Source organism: Pseudopipra pipra, chromosome Z, assembly GCF_036250125.1.
Source record: "Pseudopipra pipra isolate bDixPip1 chromosome Z, bDixPip1.hap1, whole genome shotgun sequence".
Lineage (NCBI taxonomy): Eukaryota > Metazoa > Chordata > Aves > Passeriformes > Pipridae > Pseudopipra > Pseudopipra pipra.
The window spans coordinates 53155347-53182829 of NC_087581.1; the positions used below are offsets into that span (position 1 = coordinate 53155347).

At 39.5% G+C, this 27483-nt stretch overlaps 1 protein-coding gene across 8 annotated transcripts in view; it reads right to left on the reverse strand.

Moving 5' to 3' along the window:
• Nucleotides 1-27483, reverse strand: part of PCSK5 (proprotein convertase subtilisin/kexin type 5) — a 257820-nt gene that overhangs the window by 181869 nt on the left and 48468 nt on the right. For 7 of the 8 annotated variants that reach the window (XM_064641610.1, XM_064641613.1, XM_064641612.1 and 4 more), the window contains one exon: nt 26808-26921. In XM_064641610.1, coding sequence (XP_064497680.1) covers nt 26808-26921 — 114 coding nt within the window. Of the gene's footprint in view, nt 1-787; nt 5042-26807; nt 26922-27483 lie in introns of those variants that run through there. The other variant, XM_064641614.1, reaches the window with a different exon arrangement.

Sequence of the window (27483 nt, forward strand, 5' to 3'; positions counted from 1 at the left end):
GCATTGAGGGGTTGAGACATTATTCTACTTACATTAACATTACCATTTATATTGGCACATGAACATACTGTTTGGAAAAGCATCTATACAACATCAATACCTTTACAGACAGAAAACAACTTGAAAGAGATGCAAATTATATGAAAACTGCTCGTCTTGCTTACTTCTCTTTCAAATTACTCTTCATGCTAAGCAATAAAAAAGGGAAGCTGTACTGAATTGCTAGAAGCCATGTGTAAAACAAAGCATCTATTCCTGGCTGTTAAGCATGATCATTTTGAAATATTTTATTTCCTTTTTTTTCAGAAAAACAAACCATATGTGGATAAAAGTAGACAAATGCCTGTACAAACATGGTCATGAAAAAAAACCCTTGCTTTTTGGAGCTTACATGCTGTACAATTTAGACAGACAGTTTGGAAACTAATCCAGATTAGTTTCCATGTAAAAAGAAGGCTTTTGGCAGGTTTTGCGCAGTATCAGTAGGAGATAAGCAGCAGCTGAGAACCTGTAACAAAAACGACACTCTGAAAAACTTGCAACTTAGGGGGTTGGATGAATTGTGGATAGTGTGGATTGAAAGCAGCCTGGGGTACGGCTTTCAGAGCAGTGAAGTCCAGTGTGGTGGAGAAAGTAAGTTTAGGGTCCATTAAAACTGGAAGTCTCCTCCTTGACATGAATGCACCCAGGCCACGTGAAGAAACCTGGCTTGCTGCGGCAATGAGACATGACCTCCAGGTATTTTTAACACCTCATTAGTGACTCTAACCCAGATGCAGAGGCCCACCTGGTGAAGTTAGTTCAGGGAGCCCCTCATCAGTACTGCTTTCCTTTAGCTTCTCCAGGCTCAGACAGAGCAACAGGCAAAAACATAAAAGAGATGGGGTGCAGAGAAGGGGAAAGGCAAAGGGTGGGAGGAAGAAAAAAAATTTAAAAAGAAACATCGTAGCAACAGTGGCCACAGAGCATGCTCCATCTCACTTCCTGCCCCACTGCCTAATGTCCCCACTTTAGCCTCATGTCTTGTCACTCTACAGTATATAAGGAGTATAAATACATTCCAAGGGGTGCACTCCACCTTGATTTAGTCTTCCTGTCTTCTCCCAAATGTGAGCACACCGAAGAACTGTTAGACATCCTACGTGCAAATTGACATCAGATTACTATTAAGTCATAATTTTCCCCCTCCTTTTTCTCCACTTTACCACTCGAACCAGACAATTTAAGAGTGGTTATTTGCTATTACTAAAGCAAGATTATATATTAGGCACTATGCGTACACATACATATATATATATATATACACATATATATATATGTACAGAGCATAAAGTCTCTCTCATGGTCTTTCCCTTGTGCCTTCAAATATCTGTCTGTCTCTGTCTGTTTATCCCCACACAAAGGAGCCTGAAGGACTTCAGAGACCAGTTCCAAGGAATGTGCAGGTCATTCTTAACACTTCTGTTCTCTGTCTTGCTTGGAAATGCTCATGCTGCTGGCTTTACGAAATTAGTTACAGTTTAAATCCGCCATCTCTACACTCAGTGTAATGGCTGTACACGAGGATTTCTAATGCACAAACAAGATGGTTAAATTAATTTAATGTTTCCAAGTACCTATGTCTTTTTCAAAATGTTACTAAAGTAAGCATCAGAAAATACCTGCAAAAGTATTAATATCATCCCTCACATTTTGCTGATGTTAAGACAAGGAGACAAGAAGGTGGAAGCACCAGCCTCCAAGCCATAGGGTACACTCAAGAGTGAGCTACAACAGGCAATCAGCACTGCTGGCTCTGACCTCCAGTCAGGTTTACTGGGCCATGACACTGTGCCTTTTTATCCCCTTCTCTGAAATGCCAAATGACCCTTTGCTCACTGTCTTGTCCTCTCTTCCTATGGGATGAACTTGTTATTTTGCTTCCATGCCAGCTAAACCACACAGGCTGAGTAAGCATATGGGTGTTTTAATCCCCACTCCCTTGCAAGCACTTTGGATCTCCATGAGGTCACCACTATTTCCCTTAATGAGTCCATTCACTCTCCTTACATGAACTTCTGCTTTTGTGATGGTAACCAAAGGGGGCTTTGCTACACGCATGAAGACAAACACAAGACACATCTCTTGCTTTACTGTGTGCTCTGATGATTCTCTCAGACACACGAGGCCAAATTGATACCTAAGTTGTCTTGTTCTGCTCCAAGACTGGGCAGAAATCTAGTTTAAACAAAATCTTTCTGCATTAAAGAAATTGCAGGGGTAAAGCAGATTTAACTGTGGGCCCACTTATAACTTTGGATCACAGCATATGTAACATACAGATACAAAACGCAAAGGCAGCAGAGAAGCATCCAAATGGGAGCAGTTCAACAGTAGATGAAGAGTTCAGTAACTGTGGTTAAAATACCTAACTTCTTCTCACATCCTATTTAAAATAGCATCTTTGGCTTTTTTTCCCCTCTGTTCCCTACTTCTCTTCCTCCTATCAATTATTTATGGTTTTTTCTGCCTGTTTCTAGCCTTGTTTTTCTCTTCCAATACTGTCTTTTACCACTGAAATGCCCATTTTGTTTAGTTCAACATCTGATCTCAGATTCCCACATTTTAACCACAAACTATACCTTCCTCCAGATTGGTGTTTGATTTTCTCCAGATAAATGAGAATGGGCACTTTCCTTTCAAAGCAGTCAGATTTGTCTTTAATCAGGAACACTTTAAATCTTGGAGTGCAATTACTCTTTAAGAACTATCTAATATGGTATAGATATGCCATTCCACATTGAACAGCACCTAAGATGACATCTATTACTCAGTTTCCCTTGCACTCTTTCCTGTCTCCTTGTACTGGTTTTGGCTGGGATAGAGTTAATTCTCTTCACAACGGCTAGTATGATTCTGTGTTTGGGATTTTTGATGAACACAGTGCTGATAAAACAGGGATGTTTTTGTAATTGTTTAGCAGTGCTTATCAGAGCCAAGGCCTTTTTTTCTCCTCACACGAATCCCTCGGTGAGGAGGCTGGGGATGGGCAAGAAGTTGGAAGGGGACACAGATGGGACAGCTGACCGCAACTGACAAAAAGGATATTCCAGACCACAGGGTGTCATGCTCAGCACATAGAGCTGGGGGGGAGAAGCACAAAGGGGGAAACATTCTGAGTTCATGGTATTTGTCTTCCCAAGTCAATGTTACACATGATGGAGGCCTGCTGTCCTGGAGATGGCTGAACACTTGGGAAGTGGTGAATGAATTCCCTGTTTTGTTTTGCTAGTGTGTCCAGCTTTAGCTTTCCTTATTAAACTGGTTTTTATCTTGACGCATGAGTTTTCTTGCTTTTATCCTTCCAGTCCTCTCCCCGATCCCACTGGTGAATGAGTGAGCGAGCTACTGCATGGTGCTTAGTTGCTGGGTTGGGTTAAAACTCCTCTTTCCTTCAAAAACATTTCCTGTAAGGAAATTTTCTGGGTTCCATTACATAATTTTTCTTTAACCACATGCTGCTTCTTTACCACCAATCCAAATTACATTATCACAGTGTTAGCAGAAGGCTGTTTCTTAATTAATTTGGAAGTACTGTTTCAATTTACAGTGTTATCCAAATAAAAAATAGTAAATATCTGTCATGATAACAAAAGTTATGTGATCCAGAGTGACTGAATTTTGTACCAATGGGCAAGTACTGAATTTTCCTGTTTTCTTTTTTAGAATCAAACCAAACCTTGTCATGATACTGTACAAATACAGAGTGGTTGGAAGATTTTATTAGATCAGTTAATCTTTGAACTGTTGTTTTCTGAACTTTAAAGGTAACAGTATAAAACAGATTATTCTACTGAATTTTTCCCCTCTCAAAACAGATAAAATAACTGAGAAATTTCCTGCACTAGTACCATAACTAGGCAACTGGATTAAGTCAGCACTATTTCAACATACATTGTTGTCATCTATTGCCTGGAGAATACCATCAAAAGGAATAATCAATCTCTCGCCCAGTTACTTAGAGTAATTATATTGAGATTTTTAAAAGGCATTCAAAGGATGATGTTTTTCTTTGGACTGTTTAAATGGAAAACATTAATGATACAATCATTGGTATTTAATCGAAACAAGGGTGGAAGACGCTTGAAGTACACACAGGAAGGAAGGACATTGTATGAAAAATTTCAAATGTTTAACATTTCTTATACTTGAAATTCAAGGCTTATAAACATAAAAAGAAAAAATCTCTCTTACTCTAGATGTATCTTTGATATCTTTTGACAGACAATTTGGAAGCCTGCCTTTTTGCAATTAACAAGCAGACAATATTAGAAAGGTTTTCTGAAGCTTGCATGTTGAACTCAGTATCAGACATGGGCTTGGACTCTCATAGCTATTTTGTGAAACTAACCTATGGCCACTATCATTATCCTAATGCTTCTCGTCTGTTGCACTAATTTTTGTGGTTGAAGTCTTGGTGTATTCAGTTAGGGATCAGGAACAGAACTGAAAACTGAAAAACCAAGTAACATATCAATGGTCAAAATGTTTTTCAATTCCAGAGATTAAAATCAAATTACAATAACAATGACTAAAATTCTGTTCTGTCTTTTCCAATGCCCGTTAGTCTATAAAAACAGAGTAGAAACAGAAGTTTCTAATCCTGTGGCATGCAGTCTCTCAGAAATAGCATATTGTGCTCTCTGAAGTCTTCATGAAGTACCTTGCAATGATTTCCTGTGGTTTTTGAGTTACAAGGACTTCTTTGACAAGATTTAGTCAATACGTAAGGAGATACAGAGAAACACAATAAGATGAAAGACACAATTTTAAAGACTATCGTGAGTTTGACAAATCTTGGATCCTATTTAGTGGAACTATGCTTCTGATCCCAGGAAAGCTCTGAAATACTAGTACCCAGTCAGGGATTAGAAAAGATAGACTCATTGTGTATTGAGAAGAACACGAGCAACAAAAACAACAACAAAGTCTGGTTTCATTAGAGTAGTAATTAAATGGTCTTCAGCACAGACAGAAACAAGAATACTACAGTCACGTTCTCTACATTAGGGTGTTACGTCAGCTACTAACCTGCAAGCATGGAGAGGGCAGAAGTTGCACAAGACCACTCATAGAGGAAGGACAATCAAGGACCTATGGCTTGACTTTGATCAACACAAGCAGAGAGAAAGGGGACACACAAGGCAGATTCTGACATTTTGTGGAGTTAAAGAAGTGATCATCTATCTCTTGTTTGAAGGGAATGCAATGTGCAGCATTTGGCACTCTTCGGTGGTCCAGGCAAATGCATAGGCAGAAAAGTTTATAAGCTTTTTAGTAGAGGAGACATCCTAATGCTACATTCAGCTTTCTGAGGTACAGGTTTGAGCAGTTTTAAGTTAAAACCTGCCAATTATTCTTTTTTCCTGCAAAAAAAGAGAAATAATATCTTTTTTATTATGTTCTTTATGGGATCCAATTTTAAAGTGGAATGAAAGAAGTAAGCAGGGTTGTAACTGAGAAAGTTGGAAAGGTAGGCTCATTTTTAAAATGGCTCATGTAATGTAATAGAAATCATGATAACAGGCTTTGAAGAGCTTCTTGTCCTGTAAAGACAATGTGAACTAATGAAATGATTTTTTTGGCTTCTCTAGAGTAAGCACCTGAAAGTTACATTTTCTAAATATTAAAATAATGTTTCTTTAAAAAAGTATTTCTCACATTTTTTTGATTTTTTTTATCAAAAAACAGAAGATGAAATAAGGATTTTTAGAAAGAGAAGGTATATTTGTAGAATTTTTTTTTTATTTTTTTCAGACATAATCTGATACTTAGTGCATGATAAACGGTAGTTGCTAACTGCATGGGAAAAGTATTTTCTTGAGTTACATCTTTAAATAATTTCTGATTGTTGCCACACACTATATTTGTAAGCTCTAACAGGAGTGGGCAGATAATACAAAGTCTGATTCATCTCAAATAAAAGATTATTTTGCACTTATTATATCTGACTTCTGGAGTCATGCTTTACTGAATTACTACTTTTTTTTTATCTGTGTATATCAAGAGAAATATTTCAACACTGCATCATATTAAACACCAATTTATTGCTTGTGCAACTTCAGAGGGTTAATCTAATTTATTTCAGAGATTAATTTGGTCCTTAAGCATTATTGATTCGTTAACAAAAAAATATAATTAGAGACAAATAAAACAATCACAGACATATATTACTTTTGCTTGTTTAAACAATGAAGGAGAACAGCAAATTAGTATTAGAAAATATCTGATGGCTATAGTGAGAAAAGAATAATTTACAAGCCTATATATATTGGATTTTACAGTGAAAAATAAGGAGCTCATAAATGTTACTCTTTGGCTCTGATTAAACTGCTATTCTTAACAAAAATAGAAAAATTCATAATGTGTTAAATTTTTGTTCAAGACAATTCCATCACTTTTTCATCACTGGCACTTTTTAAAAGTCAATAATGGTGTACTGGTACTGGTTTAAATACCAGCTAATTCAGGGAAGCCCTGTATGTCCATGTTTCACAGGCTGATGACAGCACACTCTTTTTAGGAGTGGGAACCCCTCCACTTCTAGTCTTCAGACAGCAAAGTTTCTCTCCCAGCTGCAATTTCGTCTAATATCACTTCTTTCTACACGGGCCATGGCTCTGAGTGCTTGTACCTAACTTTTAAGGACTGTTGCACTAATGCAGTCCTATTTTTTCTGTTTTATGTTGTGGTCTGGTCCCTCTGATCCATGAGGCAATAGCCTGATGACATGTGGTGTTAATGGTGGAACGTCCTGGGGGGACAATGAGGGAGAGAAGGACAATGAGAGGGAGGGATGAGGGACAAAGAGAGGGAGGGATGTGAGACAACAGGACTTGTTCAGTAGGCTGAAGGAAAGATGCATGTCTCAAGGAACAGAAGTGGTTAGGAAATGCAGGGCACTTATAGGTCAGAATATGATGACAGCCCCATCTTCTATTGTTAGTAATGGAGAAGGAGTTTTTCCTTGTTGTAGGCATGTGGCATTCCTGAGGCTGGAACTGTTTCACAGCATCTTCAGTTCAGCAATAAACATCTCTGCTACTTGATACCTAGAAGCCTTTTCCCCAAGAACCATAAAAAGCCATCAGGTTATTGTACCCTTGGTCCCATTATTTGCTGGGTTGGTATACTACAGGAGATTATAACTTGCCAGAGGACAAACCTTTTGCTCTTGAAACTACTCTCTTGAGACAGAAGTATAAAAATCACTTCATACCCTCCTTAGACTACCTTATAGAAATGTTTAATCTAACACTGGAAATGCATGCTGTGCAACTTCATCAATAGTAGAGAATCAGACTAAGATAAATGGCTGCTATTTTAGTTTGCCTATAGGGAAGTAAGTGCTGTAGGCACCAATGGGCTCTTCACCATTTGACCACGCTATGGCTCATGAATGCAAGGCCCACTGTGTAATGTAAGAGAAACCTGGGAAGATACGGCCAAACCACCAGAGGGGGTGGCTAGTTACATTTTGCAGACGAGATCATACTGCAGAAATGAGAGACCCAACCTAGAGAAATCTAAGGAGACCTGGGAAGAAAAGGGAAAAGCTATTCAAGAACAAAAAAAAAAAAAACAAACCCAAAAGTTTTGCATAAGACAAGTGTGCTGGTTTAAAAGTTAACCAGTAGGGGAAATGAACTCAACTCAAAAGAGAGATTATAAGTCAGAATAACAATTTATTAAAATAATACAGTAAGTACAATTATACAAACAATTGGTTTTAACCCACAAAACCCAAATGTATAACCCAGAACCCTGGGGCATGAACAAAGTGGTGTTCCTTGGGCCCCCCCTTGAGTCCAAAGTAAAGGGAGACGGGAAAAACCTGCTGGTGGGAGAGTTGTTGCAGTCTGGTCAAAAGTGGTGATCGCAGTCCAGTGGAGGGTGGTGGTCTCAGGCTGGTTGAGAGCGGTGAGCTGCAGTCTTCCTCTGGATCCCACGAGTGGTAGAAAGGTTCTGAAACTCCAGGTTTATATATTCTCCAGTTCAGGCAGGAATGGTCAATCCTTCCCTCAGAGCAGGGAATTCCACAAAAGGAATGGTCAATCCTTCCCTCAGAGCGGGGAATTCCATAAAAGGGTATGAGGATGCTCAGAGCGGGGAATTCCATAAAAGGGTATGAGGACAGAAACATTCTCCCCCCACAGGCAGCCCCCCCCCCCCCGACAACAGTTTCTGGGAAATGGCATGGAGGGCCATAGAATACACAGTTTTGGGCTATACCCATCCAGTGATGAATCGGTCCCAGCTGTTCTAACTAGGACAACAAGGAAGTATCACACAATTACTCTTCCTACTGTCTCAGGAAATTTGACTAAATTTCAGCTGATTAAATTTTAAAGTTCTTCTGCCATGCTGAAGAAGGTTAGTCTAGAGATATATGACACAGCTGTGCACGAAGAGTTGTGCAAAATAGACAGCGAAGTTAAAAATGTTGCCAAAATTGCAGTGTCTTACAGGAAATCCCATCAGAGTATCAGGATTCAAGCTATCTCAGAAAATACAGATATTGCAGAAAGGTTCTGGAGAAATCCAACGTATTTGCACACTTTTTACGGAGAACGGAACACAGACCAATATCTAGTAAAAGGACTTTAGGGACTTGGGGAGCTGCTACTAAACAAAAACCTGACTTTATTACTAAAGACACATAGATGGCATTGACTGCAGCAGTGCCATGAAGGAACTTCTCCCACTTGCATATAAAATCAATTTTCCTAGTACTACAGTTACAAACTGCTCTTTGTATTTCTTATGTTACAATGCTCTCTGCGTTCTCCCTTGTCATTCCCACCATCATTATGGATATCTTCTGTGATTCCTGTCAGTTGGCCTTCTGACTCTCAGCTTACTCCATTTTCAAAACAGAGGTAAATGGATCTTCTTTTTCCTCGTTGTTTTGTTTCTCCTACTGACTCTGCTGCTTAACTGGAAATACTATTTTAAAATGAATGTGCACAAAAATACATTGCAAAGTTAGAAATGCTCTTCCAAATAAAAGGGGGCATTCTCAGGGAAATATAATGGACCTCCAGTAAACTACTTGTTTTTTTTCAACTACTATGTTCTACCATAGAAACAAACCATGTTACAAAAATGTTTTTGCTTATTTTAAAACTGCAGTGAGATCTTTGGATCCATTAGAGACTAAGTATGAATCTGTAAGCATTTAATAACATAGTCACTCATAAGTAAGCTAACAGAAGATGTGACATAACAGTTTGTATTTTGAATCCATTATGATGGCTTAACATACAGTTTTAGTCATTTTCTTTAAGGGAATGTTACTTACCATGCACAATTATTATGTCTCAAAACTTAGGAGGCTCCAGTGCTTCCTTGTAGTTCAGGAAAGATGAAACTATGTTCTTACATAGCACATTCTCAAATCTGATGACAGAAAAGTTAGTAGAGTGGAAAGTATGGATAGCAACAGAGACAGTGATCTGGATCACTTATGAAGGTGAAGGTGTGTGTTATAGGTTATAAATCTGAGAGGTGAATTTTTCTTTCCCTGCTTCACTGTAAGAAAAAATGGAGTTGGAATGGGAAGGGGGAAGGGGAGGTTATTAACTTTACAAAAGGTATAGCCAGCTGAGCTGCATTCCTAGCTAATGGCCCACTCGAAGGCTGGAGTAAGGGGGGAAAGGAGTTTGAGATTTTGGGGGTAGCTGGCCGCTCTTAGGGAGGAGAGGTCAGACGGCTAAGTTCTCTCGCCAGGACGGAGACAGGGACTGTGTCCGGGCATTTCTGGAGGAAAAGCCTGGGAGCCAGTCTTTCTGGTTCTTTCGTCCTGGTGAGGCCTGACCACTGGCCTTGCACCACCATTGGTGGCCTGACCACCATTGCCTTGTGACTCCAGCAGGGACCTACTGGGTTTTTCATCAGAGAGGTCTGTGGTTGCTGGGAGAGAAGGGGAGAGTCTTGGAACACCGTCATCTCAGAACAACAGTGAGTCCCATTGAGGGTGGACTGCTTTTTTTCCTTCTGCCCTTCTCCCACTGGGGGGAAGGGTCTCCATTTTCCTTTCGGCTTCTCCCATGATCCGAGACCACCCCCCAGACCCCCTCCTTGCGTGGTGACCACCAGAGCCCAACAGCGCCCCCTGCAGGCCACAATTAGGACTGCGCTAAAGGACAGAGAAGTATTCATCCAGACTTTTTTTTTTTTTTTTTTTTTTTTTTTTTTTGAAGGGGACTTATGGGTACAGGACTACTGTCTAGTTTTTTTTGTGTTCTGTTACTGTTTTTGCCAACATACATATATCTTTTAATAAAGGGTTGTTATTTCTTCTGGTTTTTTCCACACTTCCTCGATTAAAGCCCCTTAATTTTGAATTTACAATTGCTGAGAGAGAGAAAATTGGTTTATCTCATATCTCGTCCTCTTTAGCAAACATTCCAGTCCCTTCAGACTGAGACAGTGTATTTGTAACATAATTTTATAGAAAATCATATACAAAATTATGCCCTGTAGTTGATTGAGAGTGCAAGGCATAAAATGAGAGTGTACAGAAACACAGTAGTGGTTGAAACATGTATCATTGATTGTACTGATGTTTCACAAAGGATGTTATTGGAAAATGAGCAATGAGTTGTTGCTTGTTTTCTTGATGCTTGTTTTCTGAAATAAGTGCTGTAAACACAACTTACAGAGATTTTTAACAAGCTCAAAGAACTTATTGTATCTGACAGGTGAAGACACGACTTGATCGCAGTGTGCAAGTAACTCAACAGAGATGATATTTTTGAAGGCCAAGTATTTATTTAATCTAGTAGAGAATGCCCTAACAAGTACAGAGCAAGATAAATATGCAACTAAAAGGTGTAAGATTTTTAATAGTTAATCATTAAGACAATGCTCAATCAAACCAGAGAATTAACCAGAGGAGTTCAGATCCTGATGCTGGCTCTGAAGCATCTCTGCTGGGACTAAAGCAGTTCTGTGTCAAGAACTCCACAGAAGCCTCAGTAAGGAGTATGATATGGGAGAAATAAACTTTTTTCTGCCATTTGACTATATTCAAATCCTTTGAGAGAAAGCTTCAGCTTATGCAGTTTCATGCTGGCTTAAATATCATCATCATCATGGCCAGTCTTTGTGAACGAAGATTTGGGAAAGGTCTCTACCCACATTTGTTACAAGCGTGCTGGTGATACAGGGCTTTGCAAATGTGGGTAAGGCCTTTGAGCCTGCGCAATGGATTTTTTAGGTGAGACACAGTGTGCGCTGAACTGAGCCCACCCTTTAATCCTGAGGTTCATCTGCCGGGGCCGAGCGAGCTTGGACGGTGGCAGCGAGGTCCTCAGGATGTAGGTTTGTTTAGAGTGACCTTCTCTTAGACAGACGACCTTACAGGGCTGAATGAGCTCCATCTGCCCCGGGTTTAGAGTTGTCCTTCTCTTCTTGTGTGTTCCGGGGCTCCCCTCTCAACTCCCATGATGGCACTGTCCGCACAGGCAAAGCTCCCATTCTCTCGCTCCTTTCCGCGCCCGGGGCTGGGCCCAGCGCCCAGGGCCGGACCACATGTAAGGGGGGTACTTTTGAATTAGATGATCAATGGAGCATAGAGGCGTGAGAAAGGAATCATATTAGGATGTGAAACCAGCTAGAGTATGTGTCGCCGGGACAGAGAGATTTCTGTGAACAATTTTTCCTGCACTCTGTAGGCCTTGCTTGCCATGGAAGTGGCAAGCGTGTATTGTTTATACTTATAGACTGTGTGAAAATGTGTGATGCTTATACTTGTTAGCTGTGTGTCTAATTATAAGGTTTGAGAACATAATATGTTTATAGAAAGAAAACCTTGAGAAACTGAAGATAATGAAACACCTGCAAATTTAGTAAAACCCTAAAAGCAGATTAATTAGAAAGAGGTTTCTATGCCAAGGATGATTTCAGATCGCGTGGACAGAACATCAAGTCCAATGAACTGGGGACATGAGACGCGTGCACAGACTGAGCTATCCAATCATCTTATTACAAGCACGTGCCCTAAACAAACTAAACTGTATAAAAGTTAACTGATTTAAACAATAAATTGACATATTGCCTGATCACATTGGTCTAGGAGCAGTCTGTCCTTTCCTCCCCATCGATAAGGATGGTACAATGTAACTTCATGGCAAAAGCTTGTAAGGTCCATTGTGCTTTTTAGCAAGTCAGCTTGATATCTCCTATTATCAGAGCTGAGTTCTTCCTTGGTTTTGCTACATACTGCAAGATAGATACATCTACCCTTGAAACACAATGGTAGAGGTCATACATAGGGGTGAGAAAGATGATGATGGGAGGAAGATTATGTGGGCAGGGGTCGCTCGCCCCTTGCCCTACAAGTAGGGCATGAGTAGACTATTGCCATTAGGTAATGATTAGGTGGTGTTTGGCTGCCATTCAGGCATCACCTTATACTGCGTACTGGCCCTACGTAGTGTAATGGGGAACTGATAACAATGGGGTGTCGGGACTGCTGAGCTCGAGCGATACTCATCCTACCACCGAGACTGTGTTGCTCCGCGGGGACGCCTGCTAAGCACAGGCACCGACCAGCTGCTGCAGATCCTGACAGCCCTGGCCTGTCTGTGTGGGTAAGCACAGTTTTTTGATAGGAAGCAACTGAGAGAACAAACTTTTTAAATACCCTTTTAGTGTTCCTTTAATTCCCCTTTTATGTTTATAGTATTTTTCCTTTAATTTCCCTTTTTATTAACCAATATCGTGTTATCCATAATATTGTGTTAAGATCCTTTTTTGGTATCCCTTTTCACTAGTTAATACTGTATTAAATGCTGTTCATAGTTTTTGTTTTAATGCCACCCGATAAGGTAGTTATTTTGTATCCTTTCTTTTAGTTTTTAATTCCTCTTGCTAAGTTTATTATTATTATTATTATTCTCACTGTAATAAAAGATATTTTGTGTGTTTGAATATTTCTGGCACCTGTCTTTATTCCGGACATGTATCCAAACGAACTGTTACACCACGCCACTGCGCACGTGCCCAGGGGCGGCCTCGGGCAGCGTCGCTGCAAAGCATGCATTCTGGGGGCAGCCTGGGCCCGCACCGCTGCGAAGCACACCTTCCAGGGGCGGCCCAGGGCCACGCCGCCGTGAAGCACACCTTCCAGGGGCGGCCCGGGGCCACGCCGCCGTGAAGCACACCTTCCAGGGGCGGCCCGGGGCCACGCCGCCATGAAGCACGCGTTCCGGGGGCGGCCTGGGCCCGCACCGCCACAAAGCACACATTCCAGGGGCAGCCTGGGCCAGCTTAAATATAAGCATATAATGAATAAATCCACTCTAAATACATGTGAAAATATTAATTACTATGACTAAAACTCAATTATATATGCAAAGCAATAATGTCAAAAGGGAATCATAGATTGTGTTGGGTTGGAAGAGGTCATCTAGTTCAACCTCTCTGCAATGAGCAGGGACCTATTCACTATCTCTTTGGAGAGGCAACAAGCTACTCAAATGAACCGGTCTCTCCAAACATGAGTAGCTGTGGAGATATAAGCACAGAATTGACATGAAACATTCAAATTAGGTGATATTTTGAACTTTTTTCCCCTTTAGACATTTTGGAGGAACAAAGCCTACAGCTATGAGATATTTCATGAACTGTGTGGATAAGGAATTACCACGAGTATGACAGACTGCTGATGGGGTGATAGGTTATCAGGTGGAGGATGACCCTTAGTGCCACAATGATCCAGGTGGAAGAAGGACTGATACTAACTTGTCATGTGTTCTGTTCTGCCTTTGCACAAGACCAATAGTCTTTGTAATCTCCCAGTTACTCTCAGTATCTCATTTACATATAAAATGGCTGTCCACCACACCACTTATGGAAGTTACAGAATATTTGACTACAGTCTCACCTCCACTACTCCCAAAAGTATAAATTGGCATTTGAAATCCTCTAGGGCAGAGGATGAGAATACAAGCACCTTGCAGACCAGACAATGGGCTTGCTCCTCTCTCCTCCCCAAAGCAGGGACACCTCTTCAGTAGGATTTGTGCCTCCGTGTTGGAGTATAGTTGGGAACACTTGTACACATACAGGGGAACAGTGCTGTACTTATATTGTGCAGGTCTAGTGAATGTATCACTGGCAATATGAAAGAATCTATAATTTGTTGCTCCAATAAACTGTGGTTTATTGGTGAATCTGTGTTTGTGTAAGTTCCTTTTGAACTCAACCAGACTTATAGTCCTATAACGGTTAATTGCACTATTTGTGAATCTGCTCATACAAATTCTTATTGAACTCCACCAGAGTTAAGGCACTGAATTGATTTTAATCAGAAATGAGGCCTGCCCACACCTCGCCCCTCTGATCTCTGAGGACTACCTGGAAAGCAATGGAGTGTATTTTAAGCCAAAGTTAATGCAACATATATACATGTAGGAAGGGGTGACAACATTTTCGAAAAAAATGTGGAAAGATTTTTTGTCACTTCTGAAACAAAATTTTAGAAATTTTAATTGATAAGCATCACTATATAGATATGGATTGCTTTAAAACAGAAAAAAAAAGTTTGTGTGTTTGCTCTGCTATTGATATGAGAACTTTCAAAGAAAAAAGGTTTCTAAGAAAAGCAAGAAGAAAGTTGGGTTTGGTTCTATAACCCTGATGCTGCATATATAATACATTTAAATAAATATATAACAATAAATAAAGCTTTTATATTAATTCAACTGAAGATCCATTTCAAAGTCTTGTCACAGACATCCTGGCCAATTCCTATATAGATTTAGGTCTTGACACAGAAAAATCCACAAAACCAACTAATGTAATAACAGGCTTATTAAAACACAAAATTTGGGCCAGTTAGCAGTCAATTAATGTTAGCTTGAAGGACACTGAGAAAAATCGACAGAACCTTAAAGTACACCGCTAGGTTTAGGAACATGCCTAAATCTACCCTTGATATGCAAATTATTCAGGTGGATGCCTAATTCCAATGAAGTGCATGGAATCTGATCACATGACTGTATACTTTGTTGCACATCATCTTTTTAACAACATCATTACAGGTAGCACTTTATCATTAAAGATCTCTCTTTTTTTACTTATCAACAGCCAAAACACCTGTTCTTTTTCCTCTGTTCAGCCACTTTCTCTCAGCTAACCTATAATCCTTCGATTTATGGATGCCAGGATTTAACATAGATACCACAATTTGAGAATTTTTCAATCCACAGTAAATATTTTCCTCCTTGCCTCTCCCCCAAAAACCAACACATGAATTAACTGACCAACTTCACACAGTGTGACTATAATCACAAAAGGATGCTACCTTGCTACCAAAAGGAGAAATGGGGGAAATCTGCTCAATACCATCATTGCATGTATTCCTTTTAATTGAATTTTTCTATTTGAATCAATTTCCTAGCCACACCCCTACAGACAAATGCCTAGAAGAAAAATGCACAACTTCTACCTGCTAAGAGCTGAGAAGAGATGCATAACTCAGCCTTCATTTTATTTTTTCTATTAGACTGTGAGATAAATCTTGTGTGTAAGTCTTTCAAATGTTGAGACAATGGAAGACTTTTTCTAGGGCTTGGCATAGTAACAAACCAAGCTTACAAAGTGTTTTTGGCCACCCTTGTAGACTCATTCATGAGAACAGATGTTGAATTAGTCCTCAGATTGTGTCATTGGTTATAGTTTACTGTCTTGTTTTTAAGACAATGTCTGCCTGGGAAGTGGGACCTCCAATTGAATAGAAAGCCCTCCCCCCGAATTATGCAAATTTGATATGAGACTTTCGAGCAAAAGTGTAGAAATGAATAACAGTTCACTAAAAACAGAGAACAAAACAGAACAAAACTACAACCAAACAATAACAAAGAAAAATGGCAGGTTCCCCCCACGGCATGGCAGGCGGCAGGAAAACCAGTGTGGGGCAGCAGGCAGAGAAAACATGCAGCAACTCTGGATGCTATGGTTCAGGCAGGTGCTGCAGTCTTGACTAGTGGAAACTGCTGCTCTGGAGCCAGCAGTGGGCAAGGTCCGTGAGAGTGGCAGGGCTCACTGACTCCGGACGCTGCAGCACTGGTGAGCAGGTGCCACGGTCTTGATCAGCAGACAACACCTGCTGCTTCTGAATCGGCAGTGGGCAAGGGACGGCACAGGCTCTGTGCAGCAAAGGATGGCAGGCAGTGGGGTGGGGGGCTCTGGTGAGAGACAACACATCTCTGGTGGGTGCGGCTCCAGAGTGGTGCGGGATGCGCAAAGCAGGAGCGCAAAACAGGTCCCCCCGCAGCTGCTGGCGGCTTCCCAACAGCAGTCCAGGTCAGAAAGAGTGAAGGTGGATCTGCCCACTTTTTATTCTTCCCACTTCTTGTGGGACCTTTGCCCCAGGGATCTTGTCTTCCCCTGTGTCTGCTCCTCTCCCTCTCCATGGCTAGTTCCCTGCTGGTGGCACATGCTGCTATCGGTGAGCACCCCCAAAAAACCCATGGCACCATGGGGAAATTCAACAAGAGAACCTAAACTACAACATTTACATGATGTATAACATGGTCTATCAGCATGTTTGAAGACCATGCTATCAGCATGTTTGAAGACCCAAACAAGGTCAAAGCTACTTCACATAGTGAGGTCAGTACTTGAAACTTCTGAATACTGGAAAAGCAGCAGCAGCCAGACACAGTGAAAGCAGACCACATCTCATGCCTAATGGGAGTGGGTTTAAAAGATCTTTCAGATCTTTGTTCTCTCTCACTGGTCAGTATCAATGACAAGGGTTCAATTACGGTGTGTTTGGGCAAACATTTTCAAAGGACAGGAATAAAGTAGAAGAATGCTTTCACTTTCACAATACTTTCATCCTTCTACTGTTCATCACCAATCTGAAGTGGGAGCAGATGGAAACTGCAGAAACTGTCTTAAACAGGAAAAGCACATGAGAGTAGAAAATACACCTAATAATTAAAACTAAGAGGATAGATACCATACACTGAATGTCAAGATCCTCAAGAAAGCTGAACCAATCTAATTTCTCAGTATTGTTAGAAGAAAAGTTCTGATCCCTCTTTCTTTAAGTGATGATTTGAATTTTTTTGTTAGTGTTCTTTTGTTGTTTGGGGTTCTTTTTCCTCTGTAGTTCAAGTAGTCTTAAGAGATAATGCAAAGGATGGGGATAGGATGCTAGGGTCAAAGATACTGTAAGTCCTAGGATGTGACACACAAAGCCTCAAGCTTGCCTGATGCCTTGGGAAACCATCATCAGAAAAGGGTCTTGAGTCTTGAGACCCAAATTCTGTAGTCTACAAGAATTTAGGGGTTTTTTCCAGTATTGTGTTTTCTGTACGCAGACCGATTCCTTACCAAGATGTAAGGGCTGTAACACTTTCTAAGTAGGCTATATTAATTTCTCTGTCCACATTTCAATTCATGTAGATGATGTCTTAGTTAATCCTCTTCACAGAGCTCAAGCAGCAGACGTAATGCATAGCAGAGATTTCATTACATCAGAAGTAGCTACAAGTAATGCCAAGGATTACCTGTGTTTAATGAAGTGGTGCAGAACATACTTTAATAAAGTGTCTGTCCTCACTGTGTTTGCTTCTTCTATTGTTTGGGGGGGGGCATGTTGGTTGCTGTTGTTGTGGGGTTGGGGTATTTTTTAAAACATAGAAAAAAGGGAACATGAATTAAGGTCAAAAAAGGGTCAGCAAGAACTAAAGTGCTCTGCATACTTGTAATTTTAGTAACAACATTTGCTCATGTGATATACAGGAAGACAGGTTAGAACACAGATGCAGGAATCAGGAAAGTTGGAATTTTGATGATCCAGTTCTATGGGGTCTATATGGCACCTGTCTTCAGTAAGGAGGCGCATAATGGTTTCTAACTGGTACAAGATCTAACATCCTAGAGGTAAATAGTGGTTCTCCAGTTTCTCCTCTGACATGGATCAAGCTCTCCTCATAGAACCAACTCCTCATGGAATATCTAAAGTTGAAAGGGACCCACCCATAAGAACCATTATGTTCAACTCCCTCCCCCTCATGGTAGTACCTAAAAATAAATTATATGACTTAAAAGTGTCCCCCAGACTCCTTGATCATCTGTACTCAACAGCTAGGAAATTGGCTTACAGAAGCATAACACCAGTTTTTGCTTCCTGAATGAGATGTAATATAGTAACTGTTCGTGTCAGAAATTCATTAAAGTCTCATAGGTTATGAGTTGCTTCTAGTCAGGGCAAACTGAACATGTCACACTAGTTCATTCTTTATGAATAAGACCACAAGATAGGCAAGCCTCAAAATCAATTCTGTACTGTGGCTGTGCATTTTTGGTTATTTTTGGGTTCCTAATGTTTGCACAGTGTTCTTTACATGAAAAATGCTACAAAATATTAGTTAAGTAGATAAAATACCTTTCCTAATGTATATTTCCTAGTTAAAATACCTTACCTAATAGACATATTTCCTGAAATATCTGCAATTTTAGTATGCAAGCAATAGTAAAACAAGACATAAAGTGTTTGAAACAAACCAGTATTTCTCACTATTAATTAAATTACCTCTCTTTTTTTCAGTAACTTAATAGAGTACTCAGTATTGTGCAACAAAAGGAATTGTTTTGCTGTTTGATATTACTTGATTTTGATTTAAAAAAAATATGAAAATACCTAACTAAGCAGATGGTCTTGGATACTGATCTTAGAAAGTGATGATGGGCAAATTCTTTTTCCTTTGTAAAGTGAAAAAAATTACTTCCAGGTAATGTATATACATTAATGGTTTTCCTGAAGTGCAGTGAAAGATAAAAACTGAAATATATCAAAATGTGCCCCAGTATGACATATAAAAACTAAAGGCAGATATTTATCAAATGTCATATTTAGAAATTCAGCAAATATTTTGTGGCACTATCATTTCCTTACTAATTGCAGAAACTACTCAGAAGAAGGCAGTTCAGAAAAACACAACATTATACACAAATGGTATTTCACAAAGAACATTATACAGACAAGCACCCAGAGTTTCTTAACATGACTCAGTTGCTGTCCAGCAAAAGAAAAAAAAAAACACTTTTAAATAAAGTCTTGAAAGATAGAAGTGAATAATATGACCTTGAAAATACAATCACTGTAGTAAGTAGGCAGAGGAATGTGTGCTATTGCTATATGATTTATTAACAAACCTTTGACATGCAGGAAAATCTCTCACAAAGCAAGTATGGAAATTATTTCAGTATTGCTTCTTCTTACTTCAGTGAAAAAGCTGGCACAACTCCCAAATGGTGCTGGTTTCCATTTTATGTTTTCTGGGCACTTCTGAGGTTGCTGATCTAGAAGCCAGAACTGAATGTCCCAGAGAACAGATCAAGAATCCAATCTGGTCAGTCTGTCTCCCAACTATTTGCTAATCTTGTTAAACTATTTGCACTAATAATCTCTTTTCAGTAGATATGGATAAATCCACTTCTACAGGTTTTTGGTTACCTAAAGTAGGCTGTCATCTTCCAACAGGAAATTAATTTAGGTCAAATTGTATATTACCTGACCTTATGCTACTGTTCTACCTTGTCCACAGAGAACAAGACGTTTCCACATTCAGATTTGCAAGGTAATGTTTTGACAGGTAGTTTGGTTCTTTCTAGCAGCACTTCTGCTGAAGTTAAGTCACAGATCATCTTCTTAACTTCATAAAACACCAGAAGCTTAATCTTTTCATGCAATAAAAACCACAAGTATGGAAGTGCATGCAACAACCAAACCAAGTTATAAAATATGCAAAACACTTTCAAAAATGCCATGCCACCTCAAGAAAGAACAATGATTTTGTTTCCACTCCACAGATGGAAAGAAAGAGAGAACAATTCTCTGGAGAGTAATAAAAAGAGAGTGAGGTTTTTCCTTAGCTGCCAAATAAATTTTTAGGAGGTTGTAAAGGAGGGTGACATTTATTCATTTGCTGTGGTGTTAGCATATGGCAGGAGAAATTCTATCCTTAATTCTGTCTCCCCTGTACCCAGGCCGGCACTCAGATCCACTGTGACCTCTCCTTCTCCCTTCACCACCTTCTACTTCATCTTATCAAGCTCCTGTCATTCCTTCCTTTGTTCCTCCGACTCTTTCAAAGTCCCACTTGCCTTAGCTAACCTCATTAGTGGCCAGGCCAGGGATGTAAAATCTTTTTCCCTGCTCTGCTGCTTGCATTTCGAGAACCACAAGACAAGGCAACTCCCCACAGATCTCATCAGTGAGACACAATGCATAAGGGAGAAAACTCACCTATCTAACTCTTCACCTCCATCTTCTTTCACAGCTATAGGATCTCAGGAAACTCACACTACCCACTGCTGATAAACCCTTATTCTGGCTGCCATCCAGGGTCAACTATACTGTGTCAGAGTAGGAGTGTCTCTCCTTTCCTGTGAATACCAGTATAGCTCAGTTGAGAACGCACAAATATAATTGAAGAGCACTATGTAGCGTACTGTATGGATTTTCTGAAGTAAGCTGGGTTCACCAGACCTGTCATTGAAACGCAAAACAATGCTTGCTACACAGTCCTCACTGAAAGTGAAAAGTAAGCTATTTTTCCTGGGTTTTTGTTTCAGCATCAGAGCTCAAGGTAGCCAGCCCTAGATGCAACTAATTCAGTACACATTCACTTGCGTGAATTGCTCTCAATTACGGCATAAATTATATTTCATCTGTCTATATCAGAAATCTTACAGTGGAAATAAACTGATAAATATGATGGCTGATAAATACTGGCTGATGAGCTAGGCTTCTCAGCAAATCTTCTATCTTCAACAGCTTTCTAAAAACCTTAGTAACATCACTCTACATCTAGAATTGTGCAACAATATTATATAGCTGTCTAATTCAAGCAATTCACTAAGTAATTGGTAAATGTTCATTTCCACTGTGGTCAGACACCTGTTTTATTGTGCACTGCTGGCACCGCTATTATGCTCTTCCACCTTGAATCCCCTAAAACACTTTGCATTTGTGGATCTGTTTATTCTTTTAGTCCAGTTTTGGAAATCAGGAATGCCTTTTGGAAAGCTCCCAGAGCTAAGTCATAACATAATGTTATAGGCTATAAATCCCAGGAGTGGAATTTTTCTTCCCCTGCTCTGCTGTGGGAAGGATGGAGACGGGGGTCTGCATGGGTACATTTGGAGAAAAGGCCTAGAGGCCTGTGTTTCTGGCTTCCCGCCCTGGTGAAGCAGGATCACTGGTCTTGGCTGGCTTTGCACACTGCCTCGTGACTCCAGCCAGAGCCTACCATGTTTTCATTGGAGAGCTCTGTGCCCACTGAGGAAGAGAGAAGAGGAGCCTTGAGACACCGTCATCTGGGAATAACAGTGAGTTCCATTGGGGGTGGACTGCTTTCCTTTCCCCCTTTCTTCCACTGGGGGAAGGGTCCCCATTTTCTTTTCGGCTTCTCCCGCAACCCGAGACACCCCCAGACCCCTCCCCGCGCGGTGACCGCCAGAGCCCGACAGCGCCCCCTGCAGGGCAACACCGAGCACTGCAGGCTCTGCACCTCCAGTGACCCAACAGCGCCCCCTGCTGGCCGGGATTAGAACTGCGCTGAAGGACAGAGAAGTGTTCAGACCTTTTCTTTTGTTTGAAGGGGACTTCTGGGTACAGGACTATTGTTTAGTTTTTATGTTCTGTTACTGTTCTTGCCAACATACATATATCTTTTAATAAAGGGTTGTTATTTCTTCTTATTTTCCACACTTCCTCGATTAAAGCCCCTTAATTTTTGAATTTACAGTTGCTGAGAGAAAAGAGTTTGGTCTGTCTCATAACTCATCCTCTTTAACAAACATTCCAGTCTCTTCAAACTGAGACACATAACCAGTTGGAGAAACAGCACAGCCAGGCATTGCAGTTTTCTTAGGTTTACAGATTTCTATTAGAGTATTTCTATTAGAGTCTTTTCAGAAGACTTTTAAGAAAATTTAATGTTTTCATTATGACTACCTAATATATTTTTCTTATTTTTAAGATGACTGCACAAAATTTGCTGTCTTCTAGCCCTTTATATTTCCTGCCTCTCACAGAAAAGTAGCAGACTATGAAGACCTACAAGGCAGTTTACAAAAGCCCTTGTTTTGGGTTCCAAACAGAAGACTCTGTAGTCATCTGCTTCTAGCTTTACTCTTTTGCCTTCTCTCCCAAAGCACTGATTTGTAAGTGGAATAAATGTGAAAAGAAAATAACAAACGTTGAGAAAAGGAAAAAGATTTTGAGAAAGGAAAATAATTTTCAAAAGAAGAGGTACTGTCTTTGTAGGGATCAACAGCACAAACAGGCTTTAAAATGATTTAAGACAGAACAGCTGATCTCACTGTGGACCTGTCCTGGTTCCAGTCAGGACAGGCTTAATTTCTGCAGAAGCCAGGAGGGCACAGCCAGGAGCAGCTGGGTATTGCCTTTTTTTTTTTGGGGGGGGGGGGAGGGGGGAGATGGGGGTGGTTTCCGTGTGAATTGGTTTTTTTCTTGTACTCTCTGTCATTAGTATTTTTGATGTTACTGTACATTTTCTTATTTCATTGCTGTTTCCAGTAAACTGTTCTTATCTCAACCCGAGATCTTTGCCTTTTGTGCCTGCACTACTTCTCTCCAGCCCCATGAAGGGGGAGGGGGAAGCAGGAGGAACGAGTGGCATATGATTTGGAGTGGGAACACTAAATTGGGGAATACCATTCCTAAACCATGACATACACGTAAAATAAAATGGAAGTTTTACTTCAACGAGGCCTTGAATCATACTTTTTCTTGGTGTGGGATATATTTAGCAATGACACTTAGAAGACAGCCTTTTCTTTGGCTTAGATATGTAATAGGTGGTGTTCCTCTATTCCAAGCAGCTTAGGAATGTGACAATCTCATCTATTTTCTATCTGAGAAGCTGACAGACAAGTTCCTGTGTTCCACTTCTTGCTCTGGTTTACAACCTTAGTGACAGTCAGCTACTTCCCTACATTCTCAGGTAAGTTTCATTGCTACAAAAATATTCAGGATGACCCTCAAGTATGCATAGTAGAGGCCCTGGCTAGCTTCTTCTCTGAGTATAACATATTTTTTAAAGTTATTTACTTTTTTTGTTGCACAGTGATTTTGGTACTCCTTTCTCAGAGGAGTACCATCATGTCCCATTTATTTACTGCAGCAGAAGTTCCAGCTTTCCGCTTTTTATCTCTCACAGTGCTGCATCTTTCCCAGCTACAGGGAATAATATTTCCTCTTACTCTGACGAGGTAGCATCCAATGATAAGAAAAAAACCTGGCTTGTACTCTTTAACTATCTTATTTATTCTTAGGTGCTTTAACAGAACAGTGCCTCTCCCTCCAGACTCACATCTCAAAATATCATACTCTCCTCCAGCCTATTCTCAGTCCCACAGAAATATCCTTTTACTTGTTCGGTTCCTGCCCATCACTAACTAGGGAGTGGGAAGAACCACATACAGAGTGGTGGTGAAGAACCTGGAAACTTCTCCAAATTACAGAATTATTTCAAAACTAGCAATTATTATCAACAGTAGAAGGGACGGTAACAGTACTGTAGAGGATTATCCTTCATCAGTGTTGAAAAAGATTTGTACCTGTTTGAACTGACTGCAAAGACATAATCAGCAACTTTGTAATCTGAAGATAATTTGTTAAAAAATAAACAATAGCTAAATTAATTTATTGCTGTTACATTCTATGTTCAAAAACTATGCCATGGAGCCCATCATCACAGCAGAGCTAGACTGCAGCCGCAGAAAGGTGTGCTTATGTGCCTGTGTGATTCCAGTTTCAGCTGATCACTACAAAGCTCTTCTGAAGTGGGGAACAAAAAGAAATAATCAACAGGGACAGTACTCTGAGTGAAGTCTGTTAAAGTTAGTTATATTAACCACAACTTTGCGTATACTTCTAATTTTTTTTATATATTTACTTCCTCTAGTTTTTAAAACCTATAGTTTTCGTATGCAGGCAAGATGAGAAAACTCATTTAACCAACTGGCAGGTACAGTGAAATTGATTAGCCACAAAGTTGTCTTAGTCGTTCAGAAGACATTGTTGTTATTTCAAGTTAAGTAAAACAGTTTCAGATACAGAACAGCTAACTTTGACCTCTTAAGTTATGCACACTGATTGTATATAGTTCATCCAGTTACTGACTACCAGGCTATTTTGTCAACATCAATGAAAGAGAAGAAATTCATTAGATTTAACATGATGATACAAAGGCAGCTGAGCTCTGGGGATGGTATACAGGACTTAGCTCTCTTCTGACTCAAAATTTGGAAAGGTATTTTAACTAGGGACTTTCTTTACTTCTTTGCTATCAGTTCACTCTGAGCAAGCTGGTTTTGAATAATAGTTGGATAGGTGAAGTTTCATATGTTACTAAATCTATAAAAATATTCTACTCTACTCTTAAGCAAAGATGCCACCAGATTCAGAGGTTATGCTAAAGAAATAGGGTTTTTTCCCAACTTTCCTTGCTTTGAGGGAGGGAACTCAAAAGTAAATCACCTTATCCTTGTTATTAGAAAGCATTAGAAACTGTAATTTTTCCTTAAATAATGCCCTGGTCATGAAAAGTAAAAGTATACTTTGGGGTCTGAAGGCACTTTCTGCTTCAGCTTCCACAAAACCAGAAGGCACTAAAGAACTATATTCTTAATCACTTTGCTCTTTCTAGGAATGCCTTCAGTGTAAATGGAGAAAAATAGAGTGATTAAAAAAAGACCTTCTAATTTGTTCACATTACAGCTCTTGAGGGATTCTTTTAAACTTTGTGATGGCCCAAAAGACAAAGAAGACCTGAATCCCTCTTCTAACTTCTTGTCATGGATATCACACAAACAAAAATGTATTATTTCTAGCCTAGACAATTAAAATAACAAAGGATGGTACTTGTGAAGAAAAAGCTTGGGGAGGAAAAACTCAAGATACGGCTTGAAAAAGTCTTTGAATAAAAGGACTTGTGTCAACAAATCTGAACTACATTAACAGCCTTGTTAGAGATTGTCCCAGTTCAAGGGCCAAAGGTCTAAATCTTAACCCACAATGAAGTTACTTATTAATTCAGATGCAAATCTGTATACGATAGTGCTCTTATTACTTTCTCAACAACACGTCTGCAGACAGCAACTAAAAACCTCTTTATGACATAGCAATGACTGAAACCACTAAATAACCTTGAACTCCCTTTTTTCCCTTCAACTTATAAAGGTAAGAAAGATTAACAAAAGTAGCTATAGTAAGAATCACAAACACAGTCACATGAGGGTATCTGGTAATGACCCAAGTTAGTCCTGAAATCAACCCATTCACATATTTTTAGCTATTCTCTCTGATGAAACAGCATAGTTGCTAATACCTTACTGATCTCTTTCAACAAAATGTCATCAAACCACTACCACTGAAGATATTGCAAATAAATGGGGTTATTCAGTGGATGTAAAAGCAATGCATCTGGAACTGCCCCTTCACAGAAGTTCTGAAAGTGAGGACTTTCTTCCACAGGGATAGAAATGAGAAATTATGAAAGCTGTAAAAGACAAACAGTAAAGTCCATTTACTGCCTTAAAGTGTTTTCTGTGTTAGACTGGCAATTGTGGGGGAGCTGCTAACTATGTGGCTATACAATACAACTGATTTATTAATAGGAAACTGCTACCCTTCTGATCAAAATTAGAGGCAACTGCTAAAGCATCTATTACCAGTTAAAAAACATTCCACTAATCTAGTTTCATCAAAAAGCTATGCTGGCACTAAAAACTTTGTATATAAATCTAGGAGCACAAAGGAAAAATTACATAAGCTACCATACATGATATACAGTGGGCTTTTCCTTGACTACTATGATTCTCTTAAAGTTTGGGCTCCCTCTTTCTAGTCTAACACAGAGCTGAAAGTCCGTAGTAGTAACAGCAGACTAACTAAAGATAAGTTGTTGTTTTCTAGTTTCAATTTAAAACATTGAAATAATTTTTTTTTTAATTTTTTAAAAATTGGAATCTGTCTGTCACCTTATGCACATATTTATAGGACAGGTAGATTGAATAAATGTACATATTAAAGGAGACAGACAAGTATACACATTTCAATAAAGTGGGAAAAAGACTTGCCATGATCCCTTGACCCAAAATAATATTGCTTTCACAAACAGCTGAAAAGAACTACATTTTGGATAAAAGTTGTTTTCAAACTGCACAATGAATCTCTTAAAAACCCCCATAGTTATAACAACCTCATCCTGGAACTAAACAAGATGGAGAGAAAACAGATAGGAAACAGCACCAACAGTCCATTTATTTCAACAATGCAATTGTTCATTATTAAAAAGAATGTAATTGTAACACTGAATGGTCAGCGTCTGTGTCTCTTTTTTCCTGTTTCAGGACACAATACATTTCTGTTGGGGACAGTGAATTATGCATTGAATACAAGTGGGTTCTCACAAGCTGTGGCTAAGTTCCTTCCATTCTCACTGTTGAAAGCTTATCCTCTAATAAGTAATTCCCAAGACAACTAGCAATAGGAAGAATTAATGAACGAATGCATTAATAAATGTTTTCTATTGCAGGGCTCACTGGGAATTCTTTGTAATATTTGTAAGGAGTTCGTAAACATTCATTAGTCACATAAAAATTCCCAAACTTGCTTTTTCCAAACATACTCTTCTGTCCCCTTTTGAAATATCAAACCAGACAACTAAACATTAGAATGAAACAGAGCCAATGGCCCTGTATGTACTTACCATGTACCACATGCTTGGCCATTTGGGATCATTGAAATAAGTGGATTGGGTACCACCAGCTTTATAATCCCTCTTTATCCGTCTTTTAACCACCTGCTGTTGTATCCACTCCACCTGCCAACCAGGAAAACATATGGAAAGTGTTAGGGTTCCATGGAGATTATCAAGAAATGTGTGAAATCTTGGGATGTTTCCCATTATCATACTCCCAAGACATATTTCATTTTAAAGAGTTCGTTTTGGCAGTGGAAATGTGCAGCTCACCTTGGCATACTGTTCACTAAGAAATATATCCAATTTAGTGAGTGTTAAAAATCTACCTGAACAACTGCTTAAATACCCAGCTAGAAGAACTTCATTGGCTATCATCTTTTAAATACTATGATTTTACTATTTTTTATTATCAGACTAGTGCTTCTTTTGAATTTATAAAGATGAATTCCTACACATAATATGGCATATATTACAATGAGGAATTAATTGAATTTCTAAGAGAGTGAGTTTGGTTTTATTTTTAGATTTATTTTTCTGATCTGGAAAACAAAAACATTAAGAAATATACTCAAACATTCACTTGATCAATATCTAAATCACCATTCATGTGGAACGAAAAAAAACAAAAAGTGAATTTTATTTTTAGTAAAGTGACTCTTTGTCATGATTCTCTCAGAGAGGC